We start from the raw sequence: 25,677 nt of genomic DNA on the forward strand, positions 1-25,677 counted from the left end.
AGCAAGCAGGACGGGAGGGATGGGTGGGTGGGGGGGGGCTGGACTTAGGACTCATTTCCAGAGGCTGCCGTGCCCACCAGGGGCCTCTCCAGGGCTCGTGCTCTTGGACTCTATTTTCAAATTCTCTGCTTCTGTGACGCCACCCTCTATGAATAATCGAATACATATTTCGATTGTATGTATCGATTGGCCCAGCGCCTGGGCCAATGTCTGATGCAGAGTGAATTCTTTTTTTTTTTTTTTAATGTTTATTTATTCTGAGAGAGAGAGAGTACATGAGAGCAGGGGAGGGGCAGAGACAGAGGGAGAGAGAGAATTCCAAGCAGGCTCTGCACTGTCAGCACAGAGCCTGACGTGGGGGATCGATCTCACCAACTGTGAGGTCATGACCTGAGCCGAAATCAAGAGTCGGACACTTGACTGACTGAGCCACCCAGGTGCCCCTGCATAGTGAATTTTTTTAATGTTTATTTACTTTTGAGAGAGAGAGAGAGACAGACAGACAGACAGAGAGCATGCGTGAGGGAGGGGCAGAGAGAGACAGAGACACAGAATCCAAAGCAGGTTCCAGGCTCTGAGCTCTCCGCACAGAGCCCAACGTGGGCTCGAACCCATGAACCATGAGATCATGACCTGAGCCGAAGTTGGACACTTAACCAACTGAACCACCCAGGCGCCCCTGCGTAGTAAATTCTTAACACCATGTATCAGGTGAAGGAAGGTGGAGATAAAACCAGAACTCACAGCAGCAGCAGCAGCTCTTGGCGGACATGGAGAGGGGGTCACATCTGAGAATACCTGGTCAGCTTTTCCTAAACAAACACGCTTCTGCCCTTCGATAGATCCTCTCCAGCCCCCACACCCAAATTCCAGTGTGCTCTGAGGTGGGACGGAAGCTGGGGGCAAGGGAACCCAGGCGAAATGGTTTCCTGGCAGGCAAGGAGCCCAGCCATCTAGATTATTTGGGGCTCAGCAGACACAGGACCCTGGAACAGAGCAGAAAGAAGCTGTGGTTGAGGAGACAAGAGCCAAGAATCAGCCGGAATGGGGATAGATCCTTAGAAACCAATCCCTCTTTTTCTGTTCTCTACCTCCCTGCTCTGTTTGTTAATGACCTTGTCTCCTCCATTATTAATGCACTGTTTCAGCCGAAGCTGTGACTCTGTGGGTCCATTAAGGCTCTCCCGGGGGAGCCAGGCTCCTACCGGGTGCATTAGAGCCGAGCGCATTAGAGCACAGGCAGAAAGGCACCAGGAGCTGACTGGGCTTGCCTGGGAGGAGCTGGGTTGCTGCCTCTTCCACTCCCCCCTTTCTCCTCCCAAGCGACCCCAGCGGATTCGAGGTGCTTGATTGACAGTGTGTCTGCACCAAGCAGTTTCCTGGGCCTCAGTGTCCCTTGTAAGCATTCTTCCCACATGCGAAGCAGTTTAATCATGCCGCGACCTTCCACACACGTGTTCGAAGTGAGTGACTGAGAGCAGGGACTCAGGCTACTTGGGTTTGGATCCTAGGGTCACCACTCATCAATTTGGAAGTCTGAGATAAATTCCTGAACACGATCCTCCATTAACCCATTTCCTTTCTAGCAAAATGGAGATCGTAGCGATACTGAGCTCACAGCGCTGCTCTGAGGACTGAACGAGATAACGCATAAAAAGCTGAGGGCACGGTGCCTGACATGTATAGTCAGCGAGTAACAAAGTCAACTGCTGCTTGTCTTGTTTTTATTATTAATGCAATGAGAAAGTTGGACAAGGCGCCAGTATGTTGTTCATTCATTAAATAAATATTAAGGATCACTTATACGCAAAGCACTCTTCCAGATGCTGAGGATACAACAGTGAATAAGAAAAATCTCTGTCCTCAGAGATCACGTTTCAGTGGGAGAGATAGAGGATAAGCAACAAACATAATAAATGAGTAAACTAGATAGTGTGTTAGAAGCTAAGAACTCGGGGCGCCTGGGTGGCGCAGTCGGTTAAGCGTCCGACTTCAGCCAGGTCACGATCTCGCGGTCCGTGAGTTCGAGCCCCGCGTCAGGCTCTGGGCTGATGGCTCGGAGCCTGGAGCCTGTTTCCGATTCTGTGTCTCCCTCTCTCTCTGCCCCTCCCCCGTTCATGCTCTGTCTCTCTCTGTCCAAAAAAAAAAAAAAAAAAAAAAACATTAAAAAAAAAAAAAAAAGAAGCTAAGAACTCTGAAAGAACTAGAACAATGTAAGGGGGCCAGGGAGTGGTTAGGGGTGGTCAGGAAAAGCCTCATTGAGCAGGTGACATCTGAGCAGAGATCTGAAGGAGGTAAGGGGATGAGCCCTGCAGGTATCTGAAGGAAGAATGTTCTAGGCGACTGCAATAGTCAGTGCAAAGGGCCTGGGGTAGAAGTGTATCTGGTTTTGTTAGAGGCTAGTGTAATGAATGAAGGATGAATGAGGTGAAAAGGAGTGGCAAGTGGCCTTGGAGTTAATGGGCAACACAGTGTGTAGGGCCTTGTGACTTACTGTCAGGACTTTGGCTCTTTTTTTTTTTTTAATATTTGTTTATTTTTGACAGAGAGAGAGAGAGAGAGAGAGACAGAGTGTGGGCGGGGGAGGGACAGAGAGACAGGGAGACACAGAATCCAAAACAGGCTCCAGGCTCTGAGCTGTCAGCACAGAGCCTGACATGGGGCTCAAACTCACAAATCGCGAGATCACGACCTGAGCTGAAGTTGGACACTCAGCCGACTGAGCCACCCAGGCGCACCTCTTCTTCTTTTTTTTTTTTTAAATGTGTATTTATTTTGAGAGAGACATGGAGAAGACACATGAGTAGGGAAGGGACAAAGGGCAGAGAGAGGAAGACAGAGAATCCCAAGAAGGCTCTGCACTCTCAGCGCAGTCTGACATGGGGTTTGAACCCATGAACCACGAGATCGTGACCTGAGCCAAAATCAAGAGTCAGATGCTTAACCTACTGAGCCACCTGGGACTTTGGCTGTCACTGAGAGAGTAACAGGGGAGGGCTGAGTGGGGTTGGGAGGCCAACAAAAAGGCAGTAGACTTGAAGGATTGCAAACCCAGTAATCTGGAGTCGGGGTTCCAGAGAAGGAAGATGGAAAGACAGGAGGAGGTGGCCAGGGAGAAGCAAGCACAGAATTGGGTAATTGGTACCTATGAGGTCAAGGGTACGAGCTTGGGATATGGGCGGCTGAGACTAGGTGGAGAACAGGGAATGACACGGGGCTACACAGGGAAGCACCAGGGCTGGTCGGGAGGCAGAGGGGGTTCAGGAAACCCGAGCAAGAGCCTTTATTATGGTTTTTGTGGAAAGGAACAGGCGGGGCAGAGTAAACAGGCTTAGTTTGAACAATTCCAGCTGGCTCTGGGTCACGGCGGCTGCCTCTAGCTGTGTGGTACCCAGCCTTGGGGTGATCAGGGCAGATGGGTAGTGGCCCAGGGTGCGAGAGCCCCATAGAGGGGGTGGTTGGGGTGTAGATCTGGAGTGGCTGGTTTGTGTCTGAAAGGTACAGTTGCACGTGAGTTGTTTGCTACCTCTGGGGATTAACTAACCCGGGGAGCGATCATCTCTCAGGGTCAGTGAACTCCCAAGGTGGAAAAGCATCAGAATATAACAGTCCCACTTAATCCAATCGGGAAGGAAGGGACAACTACCGGGGAGAGGGGGGAGTCGATGGCATCAGCAGGGAGGAGGAGTGCCAGGCAGTGCAGCTGATGCCCTAAGGGAGAAGCTGAAGCTCTGATTTGAAGGAAGGGGGCAGGGATGACAGTGTGTAAGCAACTCCGAGCAGCTGGGAAGACTCCTACCCTGTCTCCCACTGGTTATTGGGTGTGGGGGGAAAGCGATCACCCCTCCCAGCCACCCTGAGTGGTGGGCCAGGGTTCACTGGGCCAGAAGGGGAAGGAAGATTGAGGAAAAGGTTGAGGGTATGTGGAGTTTTGCTGATGAAGGATATGAGCTCCAGAGTGTACAGAAGAGTTTCTAGAATTGGGGAGAAGGTAGGACTCGGGGACCAGATGGGCCTGGAAGGAGGTGGGTGGAGATAAGAGCATGGGAGGACAGCTGTGAGCTGGGAGCCTAGGCTGCTTCTCGGGGCTGCTGGAGGTAAGAGGCCCAGTGATAGCAGTGCTGGGGTAGTCAAGGCGGGTAGTAGGGGCGAGGCCAGGGTGGGGGTAGGTGGGTGGTGGGCTTACCCAGAGCACACAGGGCCCTCCGCTGACCCCTGGGTGGAGGGTAAGAGCCCTGGAGGTATGGCTTGGTTCCTCTGAGTGAGTCTCACTCTTGATCTCTGCCAAGGGAGGGTGGATTTACTCCTAGTGGGCTCTCTATGGGCCCCTCTTGATGAAGGCAGATTCAAGGGGGGCCAGGTTTACTCCTAGAGGGCAGGACTCCCTCCCGGCTCCTGAGGGCACTGAGGAGCCCCAGGGAAGCGGAGATGGAGTCTGAGATGATGGGCTCCCTCTTGACCCCCTGCTGATGGGGTGTAAGAAGCCTGGAGACGGGAGGTCCTGCATTCCAGGATTTGGTTGGTACAACTTGATTCCAACTTCACGAGCAGGGCTCCCAGGTGCATTGGATCAGACGTCCCCCAGGTGAGGGGGAGAGCACCCTAGCTGCCCTATGGGATGCTGCCCGCCCCCAAAGGTCAGAGATGTGCTCCTTAGCATCTAATAGCATGTGAAGCATTTTCAAAACCATTCTCAGTGGTTTGCAAATCCTTTCTTTTTTTTTTTTTTAAACGCTTGACCAACCTTTTAATGTGCTTAGCACAAATCACTTTACAAAGAGCCTTAACACTTTTTAAAACATAACTTTGGACCTAATTATACAAATTAAAACAACTGCTATAAAAAAAAACCACTATGGCATGGTCCGATCTTCCAAAATGGACTTTAGGAATGTATAAACCAGCAGTAAGTACTGGGCAGAAACTTTTATTTCCAGGACATGTGTGGGTAAGTCAAATTTAAACATTCTGTTTGAAGAACAAAAAAAAGAAAAGAAAAGAGAAAGAAAGGAAAACGTACCAATACACATCATTCAAAGAGTAGAAATTTCTAGAGAAAGCAGAATTTGCATGGCAGCAGTTATGACCTTTAACTGAAGGTCATATTAACAGTGTATTTTTTTTTTTTTGAGAGAGAGAGAGAGCACACAGGTGCACAAGTGCACCCAAACAGGGGGAGGGGCAGTGGGAGAGAGAGAGAGAGAGAGAGAGAGAGAGAGAGAGAGAGAATCTTAAGCAGGCTCCTTGCCCAGTGCAGAGCCTGATGCAAGGCTCCACGTCCCGATCATGAGATCATGATTGTAAGATCGTGACCTGAGCCGATATCAAAAGCCGGTTGCTTCACCCACTGAGCCACCCAGGCACCGCGACAGTATTTTCTTACCTTAGAAGATATATCCTGCCTACATCTTGCAGGAAAATTTCATTCAAGAAGGGTCATGCCTAATCTATCCTGTATCATTCAAGATGGCCAAATCTGAGGCTCACCAAGTCTTTCTAGAGGTGAGGAAACAGGTCCACACAAGTTTGGTGACATCATTTATGGCAATCAGGAGTTGTAGCATTTTTATTATCTAATTCCTGGGCTGAAATACTTACCCCTATACCATTCTTTCCTTTCCTGCAGGACTTCATCTTCCTTACTAAAAACCCCACAGGGTCAAATGTTCCCCTGTTATAACCAAAAAGTGTTCTGCAGTGTAAACCACTTGCTCGTTTGTTTTCCTTGAGGCTAGATTATAAGCCAGCCAGGAGTTTAGTATAAGGACCTTTTCCAGTCTTGAAGTGGCATGTTAAGTCAATCAACCCTAGGTTGAGTTCTTTTACGTTTTCTCTGTTAGGACTATTTCCCAAGCCAGGCTACCGGACAGACACCTGTACTGCACGCTTCTCAGGCTGTGAAGCCCTGAGTGTGGTACCTGTCCTAACACAAGGGAGTTCACAAGCTGACACTGAGCGAGGGCCGGCTGTGAAGGTGACGGGATATTGAACAGGTCTGAAAACCAGCACGGGAATACCAGTCCTATTGGACTTGCGTTCAGAGGAACACGGACAGGAGAGGACAAGGATGAGGGTTTCATGCACCTGAGCGAGTCAACCCTATTTGGTACCTGGGTGCAACCAGAGGTGAAGAACCGAGATATAGACTGAGAAGGGAAAACAGCAATAAAAAAAAGTCAGGCTCAACCCAACGTCCAGATGAACTGCAGTGCCTCGATTTGTTTTCCTGCAAAATAATTGACGCGGTGATCTGCTGTCATGCTTAATATGCCACATTACCTCTGGTGTCACTAGAAGGGCCTGCCGGTTCAGGAATTTTCGGTGGTAATTTTCAAGCTCTGCAGCCCCAGCTCTTAGAAGCACTCTGATTCTATTATGTCTGGTCCTTCTCGTGAACTTTTTCCACTTCCCCCTGCTTTTAGGGGATTCTTTCTCCTTGTTGTGTTTATCTGGCGCGGGTTAGGGACAACGAGGGCTCACGCTGGCACCGTCCCTTTTCCAGGCTCAGGGAGGCAGTGTCTTCGGCTGTGGAGGCCAGGGCGACTCTGCCCCTCCCCCACCCCCGCGCAGCCCCGCCCCGCCCCCCTCACATCTTTTTGTTGTTTGTTTTCTTTTAAACGAATTTTCAAAATGAAAATCTTACACGGAACCAACCACAATATAAAAAAAAAAAAAAACAAACAAGTAAAACTGAGATTTATGTATTATAAATTCAAAAGTATAAGTGAAATTGTATAAAATCAGTGGATGATCTCATGTATGTCAAGATTCGGTAGATAACACGTTTTGGTCTTTGATATTTAAAGGACTAAAAATATATCATTTAAAGGAAAGTCAGAGATGTTTCTAAAGTTCCCGGGGCTTCCAAGGGACTCTGGATTGAAAGTGGGTGTCTCTGGGAGAGGAGAGTCAGGGAGGGGAAGGGGGAGAATTAGGGAGGGGAGTGGGGAGAGTTAGGGAAGGGAGGGGAGAGTCAGGGAGGTGGGTCTCTCCTCTCCATGGAGGGAGAGGAGAGGAGAGAATCAGGGAGGGGAGTAGGAAAGTCAGGGTGGAGAAGGGTAGGGAGGGGAAGAGAAGAGAGAGAAGGGAAAGGGGGAGGAAAAAGAAGGTAGAGGAGGAGACTGGGGTTTTTGTTATTGGCCTCGGGGAGCTATTTGATATTTTAAAACTCTATGTTACAACTTTTTTTAAAAAACGTTTATTTATTATTGAGAGACAGAGACAGAGCATGAGCAGGGGAGGGGCAGAGAGAGGAGGAGACACAGAATCCGAAGCAGGCTTCAGGCTCTGAGCTGTCAGCACAGAGCCCGTCGCGGGGCTCGACCTCACAAACTGCCAGATCATAACCTGAGCCGAAATCAGACGCTTCACAGACTGAGCCACCCAGGTGCCCCTATATATTACAACTTTGATAAAAATTAAAATTTAAAGGTAAAAAAAGGAAAAGAAATAACTACAGCATTGTTTCCTTGACTCCAAGAGTTTACTGGGGTAGGTATTAGTTAACAGCTGAGGAAGTTGAGGGTCAAAGAGGTTAAGTGATTACTAGGCAGTGAGCAAGCGGGCCTGGCACTGGGCCGCAGGTCAGCTCATTGCAAAGCCTGTGCTTCCCTGGTTGCGCGGCCTCATTGTCCCGGGAAGAAATGGCCGGCTGCCTGGTGTGCCGGGCTCTGGGAAGTTTCCAGACCCACCATCTCGTCCCTTGTCAGCTCTTGATGCCTGAAACTCCTTTACAAGAGGGCAGAATCGTCCAGCTCGGGGTCTCAGTAAAGCAAGTAGTTCTCATTTGACACTCACTGGTCCCTTCTGTTGTGAGTCCCTCTTTCTTGTGGTAAGAATCTGAGTTCCCTCAGGCACAAGTAGTCTGCACCTGTTTCTCTTCCCGACAGCACCCCTCCCACTGGGAAAGCTTAAACGTGGCTGCAGGACCTACTTCCCAGATGGCTTGTTCACTGTTGGCAGGAGTCCTTAGTTCCTCCCCCTGTGCACTGTCCCTAGGCTGCTTGAGCGTCCTCATGACATGGCAGCTAACATGTCGCAGACTGTTCCTTCTGCTTTATTCTATTTACCCACATTCAAGGAGAGGAGAATTAGGCTCCACCCTTTGAAGGCGGCATATTAAAGATTTTGTGAACACGTCTTAAAATCACTGGATGTGTCCTTTGGGTCTCTAGGATCTTAGTGCTGCCCTGGGCCCCACCTAGGAAAAGGAAAATGGAGATTCCCTCGCCCTAGATTCTCCGAATCTCTCCATCCCCAGGGCACAGCCCAGGGAGCCAGGATCAAGAATCCATTTGCAGGAACGTGATGGGTGTCTAAGCACTCTCCTGACTGTCCCCAAACCCCTGGTCAGAGAACTTTCTCTGGTCTGGGGATGGAATAGCCTGATCCTTCCCCTCTTCTTCCCAACCTATTGTTTCCCCCATAATTGTGTCTTTCCAGGCTTTTGAAGCTCAAACCCTAGGCTCTTGTTAGCCCAAAGCATTTCTTTCTACTTTTCTGAGGGATCTCTCCTTCCCTGAGGCAGAAAATGCCACAGACAAAGGGGCAAAGGGGAAAGAGAATGGATGAGGGGATAAAGGGGAAGGGGAACCTCAGTGACTTCGCTCAAAACGCTATCCTGCTACACCCTTATTCACAGATGTCTCCCTTTGGGGAACCTTGCTTCCCGTTTCGCTCTGGGCAATCTCACATCCCCTTTGGATGACCCCATCAGCTCCTGCCACCCAGTGCCTAGCTTCCTCCTCTCCAGGAAGTGACACCCCTGTCCCAGTTCAGAATCTTACCACCAAACGGGGAGCCTCCCCTCCCCCCCCCCCCCCGGAAGAGTGCCTGCCCCCAAAGCATCCCTGTCTGGGTGCAACCTGAGATTCTCCCATCCTGGTTTCTCGCAAGTGGCATGGACTCCGTGGGCCTCACCCAGCCGCCTGCAGCCCTGCAGCGCCCCCTATCTCCCCCGTGTATCTGCTCCTCCTCCAATCTCCGCAAACCCTTTACCTTCATTTTCTCCTCACGTGTGTTTTGGAGCCTTGCGGTAGGTCCTAGTGACTACATCCTGGCTCATATTTAAGTTACCTCTCTACTCACTGCAGTTGAGCATCTGTGCAGCAAAGAACCAACCCTACCCACGAGAGGTCTGACCTTTGCCTGCCCTTCCTGAGCGCTGATCTAGAAGCCCTTGCAATGTCTTTGTCTTCCTGGGAGACTTGGCCACACTGGACACTCCAACAACGTGACCTATCATGGGGGCTTTGGGCCACGCAGGGTCAGCTTTACCTTTGGATGGACTGGAGGCTAAAGGTCAGCAACACGGCAACCACCATGTCTATGGGACGGAGCCCCAATAAACTCTGCACACAAGGCTTGGCGGGGGGGCTCCTCTGGTGGGCAAAACCCTGAAAATGTTGTCACACATCATCGTTGGGAAAAGTTCGCCTTGTCCATGACTTCACTGGGAAGCCCTGAGTGTGGAGCCTTCCTGAACTCTCCCCTGGGTGGATTCTAATCTGTATCCTGTTGCCATAATAAACTGTAAGCATAAGCATAGCAGCTCTCAGTGAATCCCGGGAATCCTTCTTGGGGACTCCTGAATGTTGCAGCATCTACACATTTACTCACACTCCTGTCTTCAAGGCGTGGGTTTCTACTTTCTGGGTCTTCATCCTTTCCCAACCTCTCTGTGGCTTTTGACACCCCCCCCCCTTTTTTTAAGATTTTATTTTTAACTAATCTCTATACCCAATGTGGGTCTTGAATTTACAACCGCAAGATCAAGAGTCACATGTTCAAGGCACCTGGGTAGCTCAGTTGGTTGAGTGCCCAACTTTGGCTTAGGTCGTGATCTCCTGGTTCAGGGGTTCAAGCCCCACATCAGGCTCACTGCTGTCAGCCTATCAGCACAGATCCTCTGTCCCCCTCTCTCTGCCCCTCCCCTGTTTGCATTTTCCCAATAAATAAATAAATATTTTTTAAAAAGAAAAAAAAAGAGTCGCATACTCTACTGACTGAGCCAGCCAGGCATCCTGGCCTTTGACAGTTTATCAACCCCCTTCCTTCCTGCGATGCTCTCCTGCCAGGGCTCTGATGACCTTGAAATCCACCAGCTTCCCTTCCACTTCTCAGGCTCCACTTTATTCCTCAGTCTGCTTTCGCTGCTGGTCCTTGACCATTTCTTGGGGCTGCTTCTTGTCATTTATCTGAGTGTCAGCTAAACACGGTGGAACTGAAGCACGGACTCACATCCCAGTCATTGCAAATCCCTGATTTTGTCTCCTACCTTGTCCTCTTGCTCCTTAGGCATCCTGACCTGTGTGAATAACTAATAGCCAGATAAAGCTTAAAAATGTGTACTTGGTGGGGCGCCTCACTGGCTCAGTTGGTTAAGTGTCTGACTTTTGATTTTGGCTCAGATCATGATCTTACAGTTCACGGTTTCAAGCCCCGCATCAGGCTCTGGGCTGACAGTGAGGAATCTGCTTAGGATTCTCTCTCTCTCTCTCTCTCTCTCTGCCCCTCCCCAACTTGTTCTCTCTCTCTCTCTCTCTCTCTCAAGATAGGTAAATAAACTAAAAAAATATGTACTTGTGGGGGGGGCGTCTGGGTGGCTCACCTGTTGGGCATCTGACTTTGGCTTAGGTCTCATGGTTCGTGGGTTTGAGCCCCGCGTCGGGCTCACAGCTTGGAACCTGGAGCCTGCTTCAGATTCTGTGTCTCCCTCTCTCTCTGCCCCTCCCCCATTTGCTCTCTCTCTTTAAATAAACATTAAAAAATTTTTTAAAGTATATGTACTTGGTGTGTTCTAGATATATATCCTCTGTTGGGTAAGTGTTTTGCAAATATTTTGTCCCACCATGTGGCTTGCCCAAATTTCTCTCTGGAGCACTTTCTCTTCTCTCATCCAGGCATATAGTTTCCCTGTCATCTCTAAGAGGGTGACCCTCAACTTACATCTACAACTCCAACTATATCTACAGACCCAGCCCTTCTGGTGCTCTAATAGCCCAGTGGACATCTCTGTATGGCATTTGAACTTCAGCATGTCCACACATCTGTGGACTCGTTATCTTTCCTCAGAATATTCCTCATTTTGGTCAATGGCATTATTTTGCTAGTGAAGGGTGAGATCGTCTTGCCCGGCAGACACCTGACCCTGGTCCATCACAGGGATCCATCCCCCACTCTGGTTTACAGGCTGCCTGTCTGGCTTTGGCTTGGTTCCTGTCTCCCCGGCTACTGATTTGACACAGCCCTGGGCTCCAGTTTCAAGTCCTGCCTTAGCTCCTGACTCAACCAGGATAGGCACCCAATTCTGGCTTACTTGCCCTAGGCAGGTGCGGGGCACCCCGGACCACTCCTGGCAGGGCCCTGCTGCCTCCTATGGTTTACTACCCTTCTCTCCAATGGATGGTGATTCCCCCCACACCACACACACAGACACACACTTAATGCTTTGGGTACTGGCATGAATATTCCAACATCTGACAAAGCCTTTAGATAGTAAAGTGTAGGTCACCCCTACCTGACTAAAGGGAGCTCATACTGGCCACCAGCTAGTAATTAGCTGAGAATCTGTTGTAATCAACATAAAAGCACATCTTGGGATGTGTTCTTGTTGTTTCTGTGTTTATCAACTATTGTGTTTAAGTTTTCTTAATTTTATTTTTTATTTGTTTAAAAAAATTTTTATGTGTATTTATTTTTGAGAGAAAGAGACAGAGCACGAGCAGGGGAGGGGCAGAGAGAGAGGGAGACATAGAATCCAAAGCAGGCTCCAGGCTCTGAGCTGTCAGCACAGAGCCCGACGCAGGGCTCAAACCCATGAACCACAAGATCATGACCTGAGCCGAAGTTGGATGCTTAACTGACTGAGCCACCCAGGAGCCCTTATTTTTTAAATTAAAATATATATAAAAGCAATCATCTCTCCTTATATATATAAAATCCTATCTCTACTCCATAACACGATTAGTCGCCTGGATTGTACCCTGTCACAGCCTTTTCTGTGTTCACTTACATACAAAAGCATAAACGCAGTTCTATGAAAATCTTGTTTACTAGTTTTTGCTGAAGTAGAATCATTCTGTATGCGTTACTTTGCAGACAGTTTCTTTTCCATTTGACAATTCATTGCTGCAATGCAGTAAATATAGATCTAACTCTATCTTTGTTTTCTTATGTATCTATGCACACACATAGAGAGATAATTTTGCATAAATGGGATCCTTTTCTTGTTTAATCCTCCAAATACTGGAGAAACCCTCATACCTCTATTCCAGTACTTGCCTCCTTGTGTAGAATATGCTTTTAAAAAAACAAAAACATGTATATCCATGATCACATAGTAAACTTATAAACTTCTTGGTACTGTGCCTGCTCCAGAGTAGGAGATTAACATATTTGCTGGATGAATGAACACTTGTTTTATTACTCTTCCTGCTTTACAGTTGGGAATATTAAGCAACTTGCCCAAGAAGCCACAACTCAAGTGCAGTGGAACAGAGGCTCAGGCTTAGATCCCTGTCAATCCCCTAGTGATCCCCTACGCTGTGCTCTTGTGCCTGAGTCATCATAATCTTTGTGAACAACTTAAAACCCAAACCATGTCAAACTTTAAAAATGTATACCTGGCAAATTCTAGATACAGTCCTTTGTTGAGAGAATGTTTTGGAAATATCTTTTCCATTCTGTGCCTTCCCTTTCATTTTTATAGCAGTCTTTTGAAGAACAAAAGTTTTAAATTTGGATGAAGTTCTATTTTTTTCCCCTTTTATACTTCATGCTTTTAAGAAACTTTTGCCAAACCTAAGATCACTAAGATTTTTGTCTGATTTTCTTTTATAAGTTTTATAGTCTTAGTTTTTACACTTAGGTCTATGATCCATCTTGAGTTGATTTATGTATATGGTGTGAGGAAAGAACTGAGGTTTCTTTTTAAATATTATTTTAGGGATGTCTGGATATCTCAGTCAGTCCATTTCTTGATTTTGACTCAGGTTATGATCACAGGGTCTTGAGATCGAGCTCTGTGGGAGGCTCCGTGCTGAGCTTGGAGCCTGCTTAGGATTCTCTCTCTCCCTCTTCCTCCTTCCTTCCCCACTCTTAAAAAAAAATGTGTGTGTGTGTGTGTGTGTGTGTATAATTTTATTTTCACATCTTGTTTTATTTTATTTGGCATATGGTTATCCAATTCTTTAAGTACTGTTTGTTAAAAAGATTATCTTTCTTCCACTGAACTGCCTTGCGCCTTTGTGGAAAATCAACTGACCTGGGGCGCCTGGGTGGCGCAGTCGGTTAAGCGTCTGACTTCAGCCAGGTCACGATCTCGCGGTCCGTGAGTTCGAGCCCCGCGTCAGGCTCTAGGCTGATGGCTCGGAGCCTGGAGCCTGTTTCCGATTCTGTGTCTCCCTCTCTCTCTGCCGCTCCCCCGTTCATGCTCTGTCTCTCTCTGTCCCAAAAATAAATAAAAAACGTTGAAAAAAAAATTTAAAAAAAAAATAAAAAAAAGAAAAAAAAGAAAATCAACTGACCATGTGTGCATGGACCTATGTCTGGACTCTCTAATCTGTTCTATTGACTGACATGTCTGCCTTTTCACCAATACAACACTGTTTTGATTACTGTAGGCTTATAATAGGTCTTGATCATGTAACGTAAATACTTGACATGTGTTCTTTTTCTTTCAGAGTTGTTTTAGATATTCTAGGTCCTTTACCTTTCTATAAAAATTTTTAGAATCATTGTTAACAGTTTTTACAAAAAGCTTGCTGGAAATTTGATCAGAGCTGCATTGAATCTACAGATTCAATCCACAGAAGAACTGGCATCTTAACAAAATCGAAGTTTAGGTCCATGGACATGGTATATCACTTCATTACCCAAGTCTTTGCCTTTTCTCAGCAGTGTTTTATAGTTTCCAGTGTACGTGTCTTTCACATCTTTTGTCAAATTTATCCTTAAGTAATCTCTATGCCCAACATGGGGCTCCAACTCACCACCCCGAGACCAAGAGTTACATGCTCCACCAACTGAGCCAACCAGGTGCCCCTAAGTACTTCCTATTTTCGATACCACTGTATCTGGTACCATTTTTAAATTTCAATTTCTTTTTTTTTTTTTTAAATCATTTAGTAATCATAGGGTTTTTTTAATTTTATTTTTATTTTTTAACGTTTACTTATTTTTGAGACACAAAGAGAGGCAGAGCATGAACGGGGGAGGGGCTGAGAGAGAGGGAGACACAGAATCGGAAGCAGGCTCCAGGCTCCGAGCCGTCAGCCCAGAGCCCGACGCGGGGCTCGAACTCACGGACCGCGAGATCGTGACCTGAGTCGAAGTCGGACGCTCAACCGACCGAGCCACCCAGGCGCCCCTAAATTTCAATTTCTGACTGTTAATTGCTGATGTACAGAAAAAACAACTGAATTTTGTATATTGGCTCTGATTCTTGCAGCCTTGCTAAACTTACCTATTCACTCAACAAGAAGACAGCCTCCCAAATTTAAGGAGAAACATGATATTTGCATAGCCTCAAAGTATCTCCCCCAAATGTGCATCAATTACAAAGGGAAAAATAGGAACTTTACCGTGGAGAAGCATGCTAGATACCACCTTAACCAAGTGATTGAGATGAACATAGTCAGTAATAAGACATATCAGGGGCGCCTGGGTGACTCAGTCGGCTAAGCATCCAACTTTGGCTCAGGTCATCTCATGGTTCATGGGTTTGAGCCCTGGGTTGGGCTTTGTGCTGACAGCTCAGAGCCTGCTTCGGATTCTGCGTCTCCCTCTCTCTCTGCCCCTCCCCGGCTCACGCTCTGTGTCTCTCTCTTTCAAAAATAAATGAACATTAAAAATTTTTTTAAAAAGGTAAGACATATCAACAGTGTGTACCCCTAATAGAATGTGCTGAGAAGGGCACATCGCCTCTGAGGGGTATTTTTTTTAAACACTTTAAAAAATGTTTTTATTTATTTTTGAGAGAAAGAGAGCATAAGCAAGGGAGGGACAGAGAGAGAAGGGGACAGAGGATCCGAAGTAGGCTCCATACTGTCAACACAGAGCCAGATGTGGGGCTCCAGCTCATGAACCATGAGATCATGACCTGAGCCAAAGTCGGACGCTTAACCGACTGAGCCACCCAGACACCCCGGCCTCTGGGGTATTTTTACCAGAAATTCATAACGTCAATCAAATCATGAGAAAATGTCAGGTAAGCTCAGATTGAGGGGGAGCCTACACCATATCAGGTCAGTACTATTCAAAAATGTTAGATTCATAAAGCACAAGAAAAGACTGTGGAGTTGTCACAGGCTGGAGGAGGCTAAGGAAACATTAAAGACAATAGACAATCCTAGATGGATCCTAGAGCAGAATGAGGACATTAGTAGGTGGTGAAATCCAAATAAAATCTGTAATTTAATTAGTAGTATTGTAGCAATGTTAATTTCTTAGTTTTGTTAATTGTACCATGGTTATGTAAGACATTAGCCTCAAGCTGTGTGGGATGCTAGGTGGAGGGTATGTGGACACTCCCTATATTCCCTTGCAAATTTTTTCTAAATCTATTCTTATTTCAATAAAAAGTGTTTGTTTTTTTTTTAATGGGCAAAAGATTTAAACAATCACCTTACCAGGAAGAATATACAGATGTCAAAGAAGTGTCTGCAGAGACACTTAACTTCATTAGTTATTGGGGAAATGCAAATTTAAACACCAGTGAGATACCACCGCATGCATGGCTAAACTTAAAAACACTGACCATATCAAGTGTTGACAAGGATGTGAAGCAACCAGAACTCTTGCACTCTGATGGTGGGCATGTAAAGTGTTACAAGCATTCTGGAAAATGATGAGGCAGTTTCTTAAAAAGTTAAACATACATCTACCATACAACCCAGACATAACAATCCTAAGTATTTACCCAGGAGAAATGAAAGCAAATGTTCATACAAAGACTTGTACATGACTGCTCATAGCAGCTTTTTTTTTTTTTTCATTTTTTTGGTAATAGTCAAAAACTAGAAAGGATCCAAATTTCCATCAGTAGATTACTGGATAAACAAATTATGGACTATTTGTACACTGGAATAATACTCAGCAATAAAAAGGAGCAAACTATTGATACATGTAATAACATATATGTTTCAAAATAACTATTCTTAGTGAAAAAAAACAGAAAGAATACATCTTGTATGATTCCATTTAATTAAAATTCTAGAAAATGCAGTTGATTTTTAGTGGCAGAAAGCAGATCAGCAATTGCTTAGACACAGGATTTTGGGAGAAGGTAGGGATGAATTACAAAGGGACCTGAGGAAATCTTTGGGCTTGATAGATATGTTCCCTGTCTTGATTGTGGTGATGGTTTCATGTATCAAAACTCATCAAATTGTAGGTCTTAAATATATACAATTCAAAACATTTTTAATAGTTTTTATTTATTTTTTATTTTTTTAACATTTATTTTTATTTGAGAGTCAGAGAGAGAGACAGAGACAAAGTGTGAGCAGGGGAGGGGCAGAGAGAGAAAGAAAGGGAGACACGGAATCTGAAGCAGGCTCCAGGCTCTAAGCTGTCAGTACAGAGCCCCATGCAGGGCTTAAATTCGTGAACTGTGAGATCATGACCTGAGCTGACGTCAGACACTTAAGTGACTGATCCACCCAGTCGCCCCTAAATATATGCAATTTAATGTATCTAATTATGTCTTTTTTAATAAAAATTTTAAAAGTTTATTTATTTTGAGAGAGAGAGAGAGAGAGAGAGAGAGAGCACAAGCAGGGGAAGGGCAGAGAGACAATCCCAAGCAGGCTTCATGCTGTCAGCGCAAAGCCTGACATGGGGCTCCAACTCACGAACCATAAGCTCATGACCTGAGCCGAAATCAAGAGTCAGATGCTCAACCCACTGAGCCACTCAGGCACCCCATATGTTAATCATATCTTATTAAAATCATTAAAACGTGTATTTGGGCTCCAGGAACTGGTAGGAATAATGTGACCAGCTATTATATCCTCCTACCAGATACTAAATCAGATCCAAACTAGGTGTGGGGAGGGACCAATTTCACCTGTTATGGAGAGACAGGTAATAAGACACTTATCCCCCTGTGGCTTTCCCAGAGATTAGGTTTCCATGTCCAGAAACCAGGAATCTCCAGAAGGTATAATACAGTGGTCCCCCCTTATCCACAGAGGATAGTTCCAAGGTCCCCAGTGGATGCCTAAAACCACCAGTAGTTATGAACCCTATAGATACTATGTTTTTCCTATACCTACATGTCTATGATAAAGTTTAGTTTATAAATTAGGCCTAGTAACAGATTAACAACAGTCAAACTAGCACTAGAATTTCTTTTTCCTTCTTTAGTTTCACAGATACATACAAGATGCGTTCTTACTGTAGATCTCCGCAATTTCAGCATACATTTTTTATCTTTCCTTAGAAGAGAACTTCCACCTTCATAGCTACTCTTTGGCATAGCCAATTACCAGCATCACTGCTCTTGTGCTCTGGGGCCACTATTAAGTAAAATAAGGGTTATTTGAACACAACCACTGTGACAGTGACTAATAGGCGGGTACCGAATACGCCATGGATCCGCTGGACAAAACGATGAATCACATCCTGGACAAGACGGAGCGGGACACGCAAGATTCCATCACTACTCAGAGTGGTGCGCAATTTCAATCTTACAAATTGTTTATTTCTGGAATTTTCCATTTAATATTTCGGATCGTGGGAACTGAGACCACAGAAAGTGAAAATGCGGATCAGGAGAAGACTGCCATACAAATGGCTCTTATATTCATATATTCAGCTGGTAAGAGCTGAAGGAAGCCAGCAGGGTCCTGCAGGTTACATCCTGGGGGAGGGCTTCCCTCAATCCTTGGCAAAGAGAAATCCTTATTTTTAACTCACTCTAAATTTCAGACGAAGGTTAACTCGCCTGAGTCTTTCTCCACAGGGTGCCTCCAAACCACAAATTCCTGATTCCTACTCTGGTTTATCCTAATAAGAAGTAGGTTGAGCCCTTAATCCCCGTTTAAAGGGCCCTTGTTTATCGAAGCAGGAAACTCTGGGCAAAGGGTCATAAATCACTCTAGCTGGATCCAGAGTGTGAGGCGGGTGCGGGCTAAGAATGGGCATGCAGAGGTTACATTAACTGTCAATCTTGTCTGTTTTCCTTGTAGCCATACTCCTGGGAGCCCCTGTGCTGGGCCAGATTCAGCCTTGAATCTTCTCCACTCTGCTCGGTACGTAGAAGAAGGGGCGGAGGCAGTACCGATGCACCCTCCCTGCCCCCTACCCCTCTTCTCTGCTAGGCTTGGCCAGTGGAAGGTGCCAGTAGTAAATCAGAGATAGAGCTAGAGACTAGTGTCTCCCAATGATTGTTTTTTTACGTGAGGCCACAGCTCTGGTCAGATGCCTCCCTTCCCAAGACTGGAGCCCCCAGTTGGTTGGGGTACAGCTCCCTTGCCCATGTCCCTTTAGGTCTAAGGCTGATAACAGCTTCCCACTGTTCTAATCCCTGGGTTCTTCATCCTCCCTGGTTGATCCTCAGCTTCTAGCTCACACCTTTGTATGTGTTCCTTCTTCAATTCAATTAGCCCTTCCAGTGTGTAATCCCTTCCCCACCGCAGCTCTGACCCAGACATCTTCACAGCCCCCAAACACGGCCCTCATCTACTGTCTTTACATCCCCAGAGCCCACAGTTTGCTGATACACCTCCCTCAGGTCCTCCCACCTTGGCCTTGGCTCCCCTTCTGTTTCTATGATTCTTTCTCCCAGGTTCCTGTGTTTCCACCCATCACCGGCCCTTTGGCCTGTGCTGACATTGCTCTGCCCAGAATTGAAGACATCGGCCTCTTCTTCAGCCAGCGCCCACACTGTGCCTTTGATGTCCTCTGCCTTCCCAGACACAAAGCCTTGAAAACTAGGCGACAGCTCACTTCTGCCTCAGAGAAACCCAAAGGGAGCCACTACCCCCCAAAAGGTGAAACCAGTGTGTTATGCAAATATAGCCTCAAGGCAATTACCCCTGCATCTCATGGCCACCCTGAAATCCCTCCTTATAGGGGGATTCTGGCCCCACCACTGCCTCCTCCCTCTCCCCACTCCAGGCATCCAAGCATATCCTTAAAACATCCCACAGGGCATTCCTCATTCCTTTGTAGGCCCTCAATGTCTCTCACCTACTGCTGGAGTCTCCCTGTTGGTTCCCTCCCTTCCTCCTCGCCCCCATAATCTGGTCCGCACAATACCAGTCCCCGAAAGCACAGGTCTGAGCAAAAGCCTTCCCTAGTGCCTGTAAAGGCCCACCCCCTCATTCACTTCTCTACTGAATGTGTGAATTTTTATCAAAAGCTCTTAGTTAAAAAAAAAATTAATACTTTTCGTCACCTCCAGTTTTAAAACATTTGTCTTTAAAACATCAACATTAGCACTTAACGGGAAACTTCTTTCTTCGGCAACTCCGCTAACGATCACGCTTCCCTCTGCCTCTCGGCACCTTGGCTGACACCGAACAGGATGGGAGGGGTGGCCCCGAGCCGCATATAAACACAAACAGAAGCAGGGGTTTCTACCAACAAGTTTGTTCTGGCCGGCTCCAGACCCGGAGAGGTTTGGATAGGTGTCCCACTGTCCCACCCAGCGCCCTCGGGTCGGCGATCGGCGATCGTTACAAAGGGGATGGGCAGGGCTGCAGGGCAGGGTCAGGACGCGGGAGGAAGCAGAGGGAGCAGGGTGGGGGCCGCCACTCCGGCCGCCAGGTCTGGGCAACGCTGGCCCTTCCAGCGGGGACCTGGCCTGGGGCAGCGCTTCCCCGGGCTGCGGCCGCCGAGCCCGTCCATCCCGCGCTCTCCCGTCCCGCCCGAGCGGCGTAAACAAGGCTATTCCCAGGCGGCCTGGATTCCCTGCGGGAGGCCCGGCGCTCCAGCCCGCGTGACCCCCGCCCACCACGCCGGGAACCTGGCAGCGCCCGCCGCAGAGGAGAGCGCGGCTCGCGGGGAACAGGCGGGGAAAGCGGCGCGCCGGGCGTCGGGGGAGGGGCGGGCGAGGGCAGGTCAGGGCAGCCCCGGCCCGGGCCCCGCCCCCCGCCCCGCCCCCTCCGGGGGCGGCTGGAACCGGTGACGGACAGGCGTCCGGGCCGGTCACGGCGCGCCTCGCGGTCCGGAGAGCTCCAGAGGGGCGGGGCGCGCGGTGGGGCTCCAGAGGGGGCGGGGGCGGGCGGGGAAGCCTCTGGGTGGGGCGGGGCCGCGGGAGAGTAGCAGCGCTCCCAGCCAATAGGAGGCGGAAGCCGTCCCGTTAGCGCCGGATCCCAGCGGGTAGGGCGGGGCGGGCGGCGCCGTGGGGATCCCGGGGCGGCCGAGGGCCCCTGACTCGGCTCCGCGCGGCGACATGGACCGGATGGCTAGCTCCATGAAGCAGGTGCCCAACCCGCTGCCCAAGGTGCTGAGCCGGCGCGGGGTGGGCGCGGGGATCGAGGCGGCCGAACGGGAGAGCTTCGAGCGGACTCAGGTGAGGACCGGGGGACCCCGGGGCATGCGTGGCTTGGGCATCCCGAGAGACGCAGTGCCCGGGAGGGGCTTTGAAGGGGGCAGAGGTCTTCAGGCCCAGGGAGGACGGGGCAAGGGGGCCGCGAGAGGGAGCATCTGGGTGCTCAGGTCGAGGCGATCCTGGGGAGGTCGGGGACCCGGAGGCATCCCAGCTGGCCTGGGGAGAAGGGCAGGGCGGCTCCGAGGAGCTGGCACGACCCGTGGGGCAGGGCAGGGGTCACAGGGACGGTGAGAGCCGAAGGAACGGAAGAAGGACCGAATGGAAGGGGTGCCCTCTCAGCAGGGGAAGCGCATTGGGGGGCCACTTAAGTGTGGCGGCGGAGAGCGGAGCGCTGGACTGGGATGAGAAGCGGGGAGCCCTTTCCTCCCCTCTCCATCGCTTCTGGGTTGCACTGACATTCCCCCCCACCCCCACCCCCAGCACCCCCTTCCTAGTGCCTCTTGCTTGGCTCACGCCACCCCCAGCTGTCGGCCTCCGAGGGCCAGGCTGCAGGGGTCTGAGCGGCGAGAAGGAATGTAGGAAATGCGACGTGTGGCCGAGCTTGGAAAATGGGGGCTGGAGGAAAGGGCCGGCCAGGGGCCAGGGGCCAGGGGCCGGCCTTTGGCCGGACAGCCCGCTGCTGGTCAGGATGAGCTGCCCAGTGATGCCCAGAGCCCTGACTTGGGATTTTGGTTTCATCCCCCAAGATGTGCCTGACAGCTAATAGGCAGACTGCCCTATTTGTCCAGCCTGAGCAGGGCTGGGGGCCAAAATTCCCCAGTGTCATCAACAAAAAGCCACAATCCATTTCTACCTCGGAGTTTGAATGCCTGGTGTATTGATTTGACTGAATAAAGCGGATATGTTTCTGGTGTTCATCAACTCGTTTGTATGCAAAATCCATTTCAAAGGGCACAGCACTTCTTTTAATCCCGGTGCCAAAGTTGTATGGGCAGATTTGTGCTTCACTCTCGCGCTCAGGGTAGAACCTTTGAAGATCCAGCTGGGCCTCCACAGCCAGAGGCTGGTTCCCCTGCTGTGTTCTGCCTCACCCCCACCGCCAAACACAGTCCAATGTGAAGGAAGGCCTTTGGGGTTTTAGATAGAAAGATTGTGAGGACCTGACTGTGTATTCTGTGTATGGAATCTTGCAAAGAAGAAAGCTTTTCACCCCCCTGGGAACTTCGTCTTCTCTTTCCAGTTGCCTCTGGCCCTTTGCACGTGTGTCTGGGTGGTGTAAAGTAGGGTGTGTCCCCTTGCTGGGTCATCCTACCCCAGGCGTGATGGGAGAGGTGGCAGTTCCCTGCTGCCTCCCAGGGACCAGCTGGGTTTGGGTTTCTGGCTCTGTGGACTGGCCCCCTTGGAAGGAAAGAATCTTTCCGTCTGCTGGTCCACTGTGTGTGTTCCTGCCTCAACGAGCTGCCTGATCCTGAGGCTTCTTGCTCCAGGAAGCAGTGTGAATAGTCTTCTTTTTTTTTAATGGGAAAGGAAAAGAAATAGGTGTTATTTTATGATAACCCATTCCGTCTGGAGTCTCAAATCAGTAAAAACTGGAGCACTAGAGGAAGACACGTAAAACTTTGACTCATTATAGTGATGGAAATTAGATTTGCAAAAGCTTCCTTCTACCCAGGACTGGCATGTCCCCTCGCCATCCAGGGACCACCCAACAAAGGAGACTCTAGGTCAATGTTTGCGGGTATTTTAAATGCAGAACCCTTGCGATTGGCCACACCTGACCGAGTGCCTTGTTTTGGGGGTGGGGGTGAGAGTGAGGAGGTAGGCTGGGGCAGGAAAAGAAAGTTTCTCTATTATTGAAACCGTAAGGGGGGGGGGTATGAAAGCGAAGAAAAGAGAACAGTTCTAAAACTTGGCATTAATCAATCTGCAAAAGCTCATTTTGTTTAATGACTTCAACTGTATCCAATGTATTATGAGATATAAAAATGAGCTAGAAAAAACTTTTAATGAGTTGAGAGACCATGAGAATCAGCCAAGGTGTAGTGATAATTGTGGCTAATTATCGTGTTTGCCACTGTTCTAAGTACTTTGCTGTGTTACCTTCTTTAATCTCAACAAGGACCCATGAGGTGGGTATCAGCCCCATTTTCCATGGGGAAATTGAAGCACAGAGAGGTTAAGTCACCTGCCCAAGGTCACACAGCTGGAAGTGGTCCCAGCCTTTAACCACTGCGCTGTGTTGCCTCTGAGGCAACAGTGGCACCCAGTGCCTCTGGGTAGAACAGTGGCATTGGAGTGTAAGAGGTTTGAGTTTCATAGCCAGGCACTTGGATAGGCTATATGACCTCGGGCAGACCTTTCTAAGTTTTCCTTATTATAAAATAAAGATGATACTTACCTTACAGGTGTATTGTGGGGGTTAAATTAAATAAGAGGCGTGAAGGCATTTTTGTAAACTTTGGGACACAATTTCAGTGATTCTTGCTGTAATCTGGGGAGACCGAAGGAAGCACAAATGTCAAGTAATGGTGCAGGCTGTGATTAACTCTTCAGTAGGGGGGCAGAAGTGTTCCTAGGTAATGTGATAATTACCGAGAGCACAGGCGGAAAGTACAGGCTGGCGTGGGCGTGGAGAGGGGTTGGGAGCCCTCACCAGGACCTAACCGCCATTCAGCATGAGATAGTGCTTGCTGGGTGGAGAGGAGGGGAGGTGGGCATTCTAGAAATGGGGAATGGCAAAGAACACGTCTGGAGATGAGCGCAGATGAGGCTAACTGGCTGAAAAGCAGAATTGGCCACTCCCGCCTTTCAACCCGTAGCACCTGTTACCCTGTCCTGTCACTCTCTATGTTGCCCTCGGTAAACTAGGAGCTTCATGAGGACAAGACTGTGTCTTTTTTTTTTTTTTTGAGTTTATTTATTTATTTTGAGAGAGCACGCGAGCTGGGGAGGGGTACAGGGAGAGGGAGAGAGAAAGAATCCCAAGCAGGCTATGTGCCGACCGAGCCCAACTCGGGGCTCGATCTCGTGAACCGTGAGATCATCACCTGAGCTGAAATCAAGAGTTGGACACTTAACCAACTGAGCCACCCAGGCGCCCCATGATTGTGTCTTGCTCTCACCTGTGTCCTCAGATGCCTGTGTTAGTGCTGAGCCAGCTGTAGGTGAGGGTAGAAGATGATTGGTTAACCTCAGCAGGGAAGCCCTCCCTGGGTTAAACTCAGCTGTGGGCATCAGGTGGCATCTTTAATTACTTGATGCTTTTTCCTAACAGCCCCTGAGTGCCCTCCTGGTCCTTTGTCTCCTACACCCTCAGTCAGGAGCCCTGCCCCATGCCCATGAGAGGACTGTGAATTGTCTGCCTTCCTTCTGGTTAGGCCAGCATCCCTGCCAGAGTGGGGACCCCAGACCCGCCTGCCGCAGCCCCCATCTCCAACCTGATCCCTGCTGTGTCCCCCACCCAGCCCATCACAAGCACCCTTCAGGTTCTAGGGGAGTGAAAAGTGGCTCTTGCCCTCAAAAAAGTTGCTGGGGTAATGATACCTTGCCTGGAACACTTTACAGTTTATACAGCACGTTTTAGCCATCACTGGGGGCTCTACTATGGTTGGGTATTAACACCCTCATCTTACGGGTGAGAGCTCGGTAACTTGCCCAGGGCCACCCGCTGGTGACTGAAAAGCAAGATTCAGATCCAGGACTCCAGGTCCCAGGCCCCTTCTACCACACTGTCCCCATGTTGGCCAAGGAGGGCAATTCTGGAATGAACCAGGAGGGCTGGCACCCATAGACAAAATTCCCTGTCTGTATTTGCTTAGCTGGAAAATGGTTTTCTCCATGGTTTATGTTTTCACCATCCATTTAGTGAGCAGAGAGCATGGAGGGGACACCGAGATGGGTAAGATAAAGAGACCAGCCTGGGGGAGCTCATGAGTCAGCAGAGAGGTGGACCAGCTACTGTGGGGCTCTTCTACACAGAGGACTTACAGCACCAGCATCACCTACTGAATGAGAGCTTGCATTTCAGCCAGAGCCCTGGGTAGCCCTGGGCACCCTGAAATTTGAGCACCTCTGCTCTGTGGTTGGTGATTGCTAAGGTCAGAGGAGGCGTTGGGGCTCTGGAAACACAGAGCCTTCCAGTGGAGCCCTCCACAGAGTAACAGGATCCCAACCAACCGTGAGCTGGAAAGAGCCAGGAAACTCGGGTTCTCGAGAGGAAGAGACAGAAACAAATATTTATTGAGGGCCTGGTGGGCACTAGAAACATGCTGAGTGATTTATAGCCATTATTCTATTTAATAGCTCAGGCTCAGAGAGGCCAAGTGACTTGTCCAAGGTCATGCAGCGAGTAAACCGAGAAGCCAGGGTTCTGAAATCTGATGACCAAAAAGTCAGGGGGTGTTTCTACCATTTTGCTCATGATCTTCAGCTCTGGCTTTGATTCACCTGCTCAAAAATTTTGGGGTTTGAGCAGAGGGATCAGGGCTTCTTTTTTATTTATTTTTATTTTTTTTTAATGACTATTTATTTTTAAGAGAGACAGCATGAACAGGGGAAGGGGCAGAGAGAGAGGGAGACACAGAATCCGAAGCAGATACCAATCTCCCAGCTGTCAACACAGAGCCCAACATGGGCCTCGAACCCACGAACTGTGAGATCATGACCTGAGCCGAAGTCAGACGCTTAACCCACTGAACCACCCAGGCGCCCCGAGGGATCAGGGCTTCTTGACTCTGGCTGCACGGGAATGGTTTCTAACATAAAAGGTGCTGTCCCCCTTCCTGTCCCCTGCTTGCTCTCTTAGTTGGTATTGGAAAGAGAGAGGATGCTAAGAGCTTTCTTTGAACTTGTGGTTCTGTACTTTGGTTTCCTCCCATTGATAATAATGAGAATAGCCAACATTTATAGCATTTGCTGTGTGCACACGGTAAAGGCCTTTACGAGCCACACCTGCTCCCAGTTCTTGGAAGGAATTTACAAATTATGATCCCTATTTTACAGGTGAGGAAATCAAGGCTTAGACATGTCAGTAACCAGCCCAAGGTTCTGAAGTCAGGGTCAGAGTCGGGACCCAAACTCAGGAAAACCAGCCCCGGATTGTGCTTGATTGTCACCCTGGAGTCACAGCCTAGCCCCCTCAGCTCTCTTTCTCCCCCTAACGGTTGGGTCCCCAAAGT

The 25,677-nt window shown here is 48.7% G+C and overlaps 1 protein-coding gene across 1 annotated transcript in view; it reads left to right on the forward strand.

The window, feature by feature from the left end:
* Positions 1-20,336: 20,336 nt before the first annotated feature.
* Positions 20,337-25,677, forward strand: part of HIP1 (huntingtin interacting protein 1) — a 153,161-nt gene continuing 147,820 nt past the window's right edge. The window contains exon 1 of the mRNA XM_058710848.1: positions 20,337-20,521. Within this exon, the coding sequence (XP_058566831.1) occupies positions 20,402-20,521 (120 nt within the window). The 5' untranslated portion in view covers positions 20,337-20,401. The remainder of the gene's footprint in view (positions 20,522-25,677) is intronic.

Source organism: Neofelis nebulosa, chromosome 18, assembly GCF_028018385.1.
Source record: "Neofelis nebulosa isolate mNeoNeb1 chromosome 18, mNeoNeb1.pri, whole genome shotgun sequence".
Taxonomy (NCBI): domain Eukaryota; kingdom Metazoa; phylum Chordata; class Mammalia; order Carnivora; family Felidae; genus Neofelis; species Neofelis nebulosa.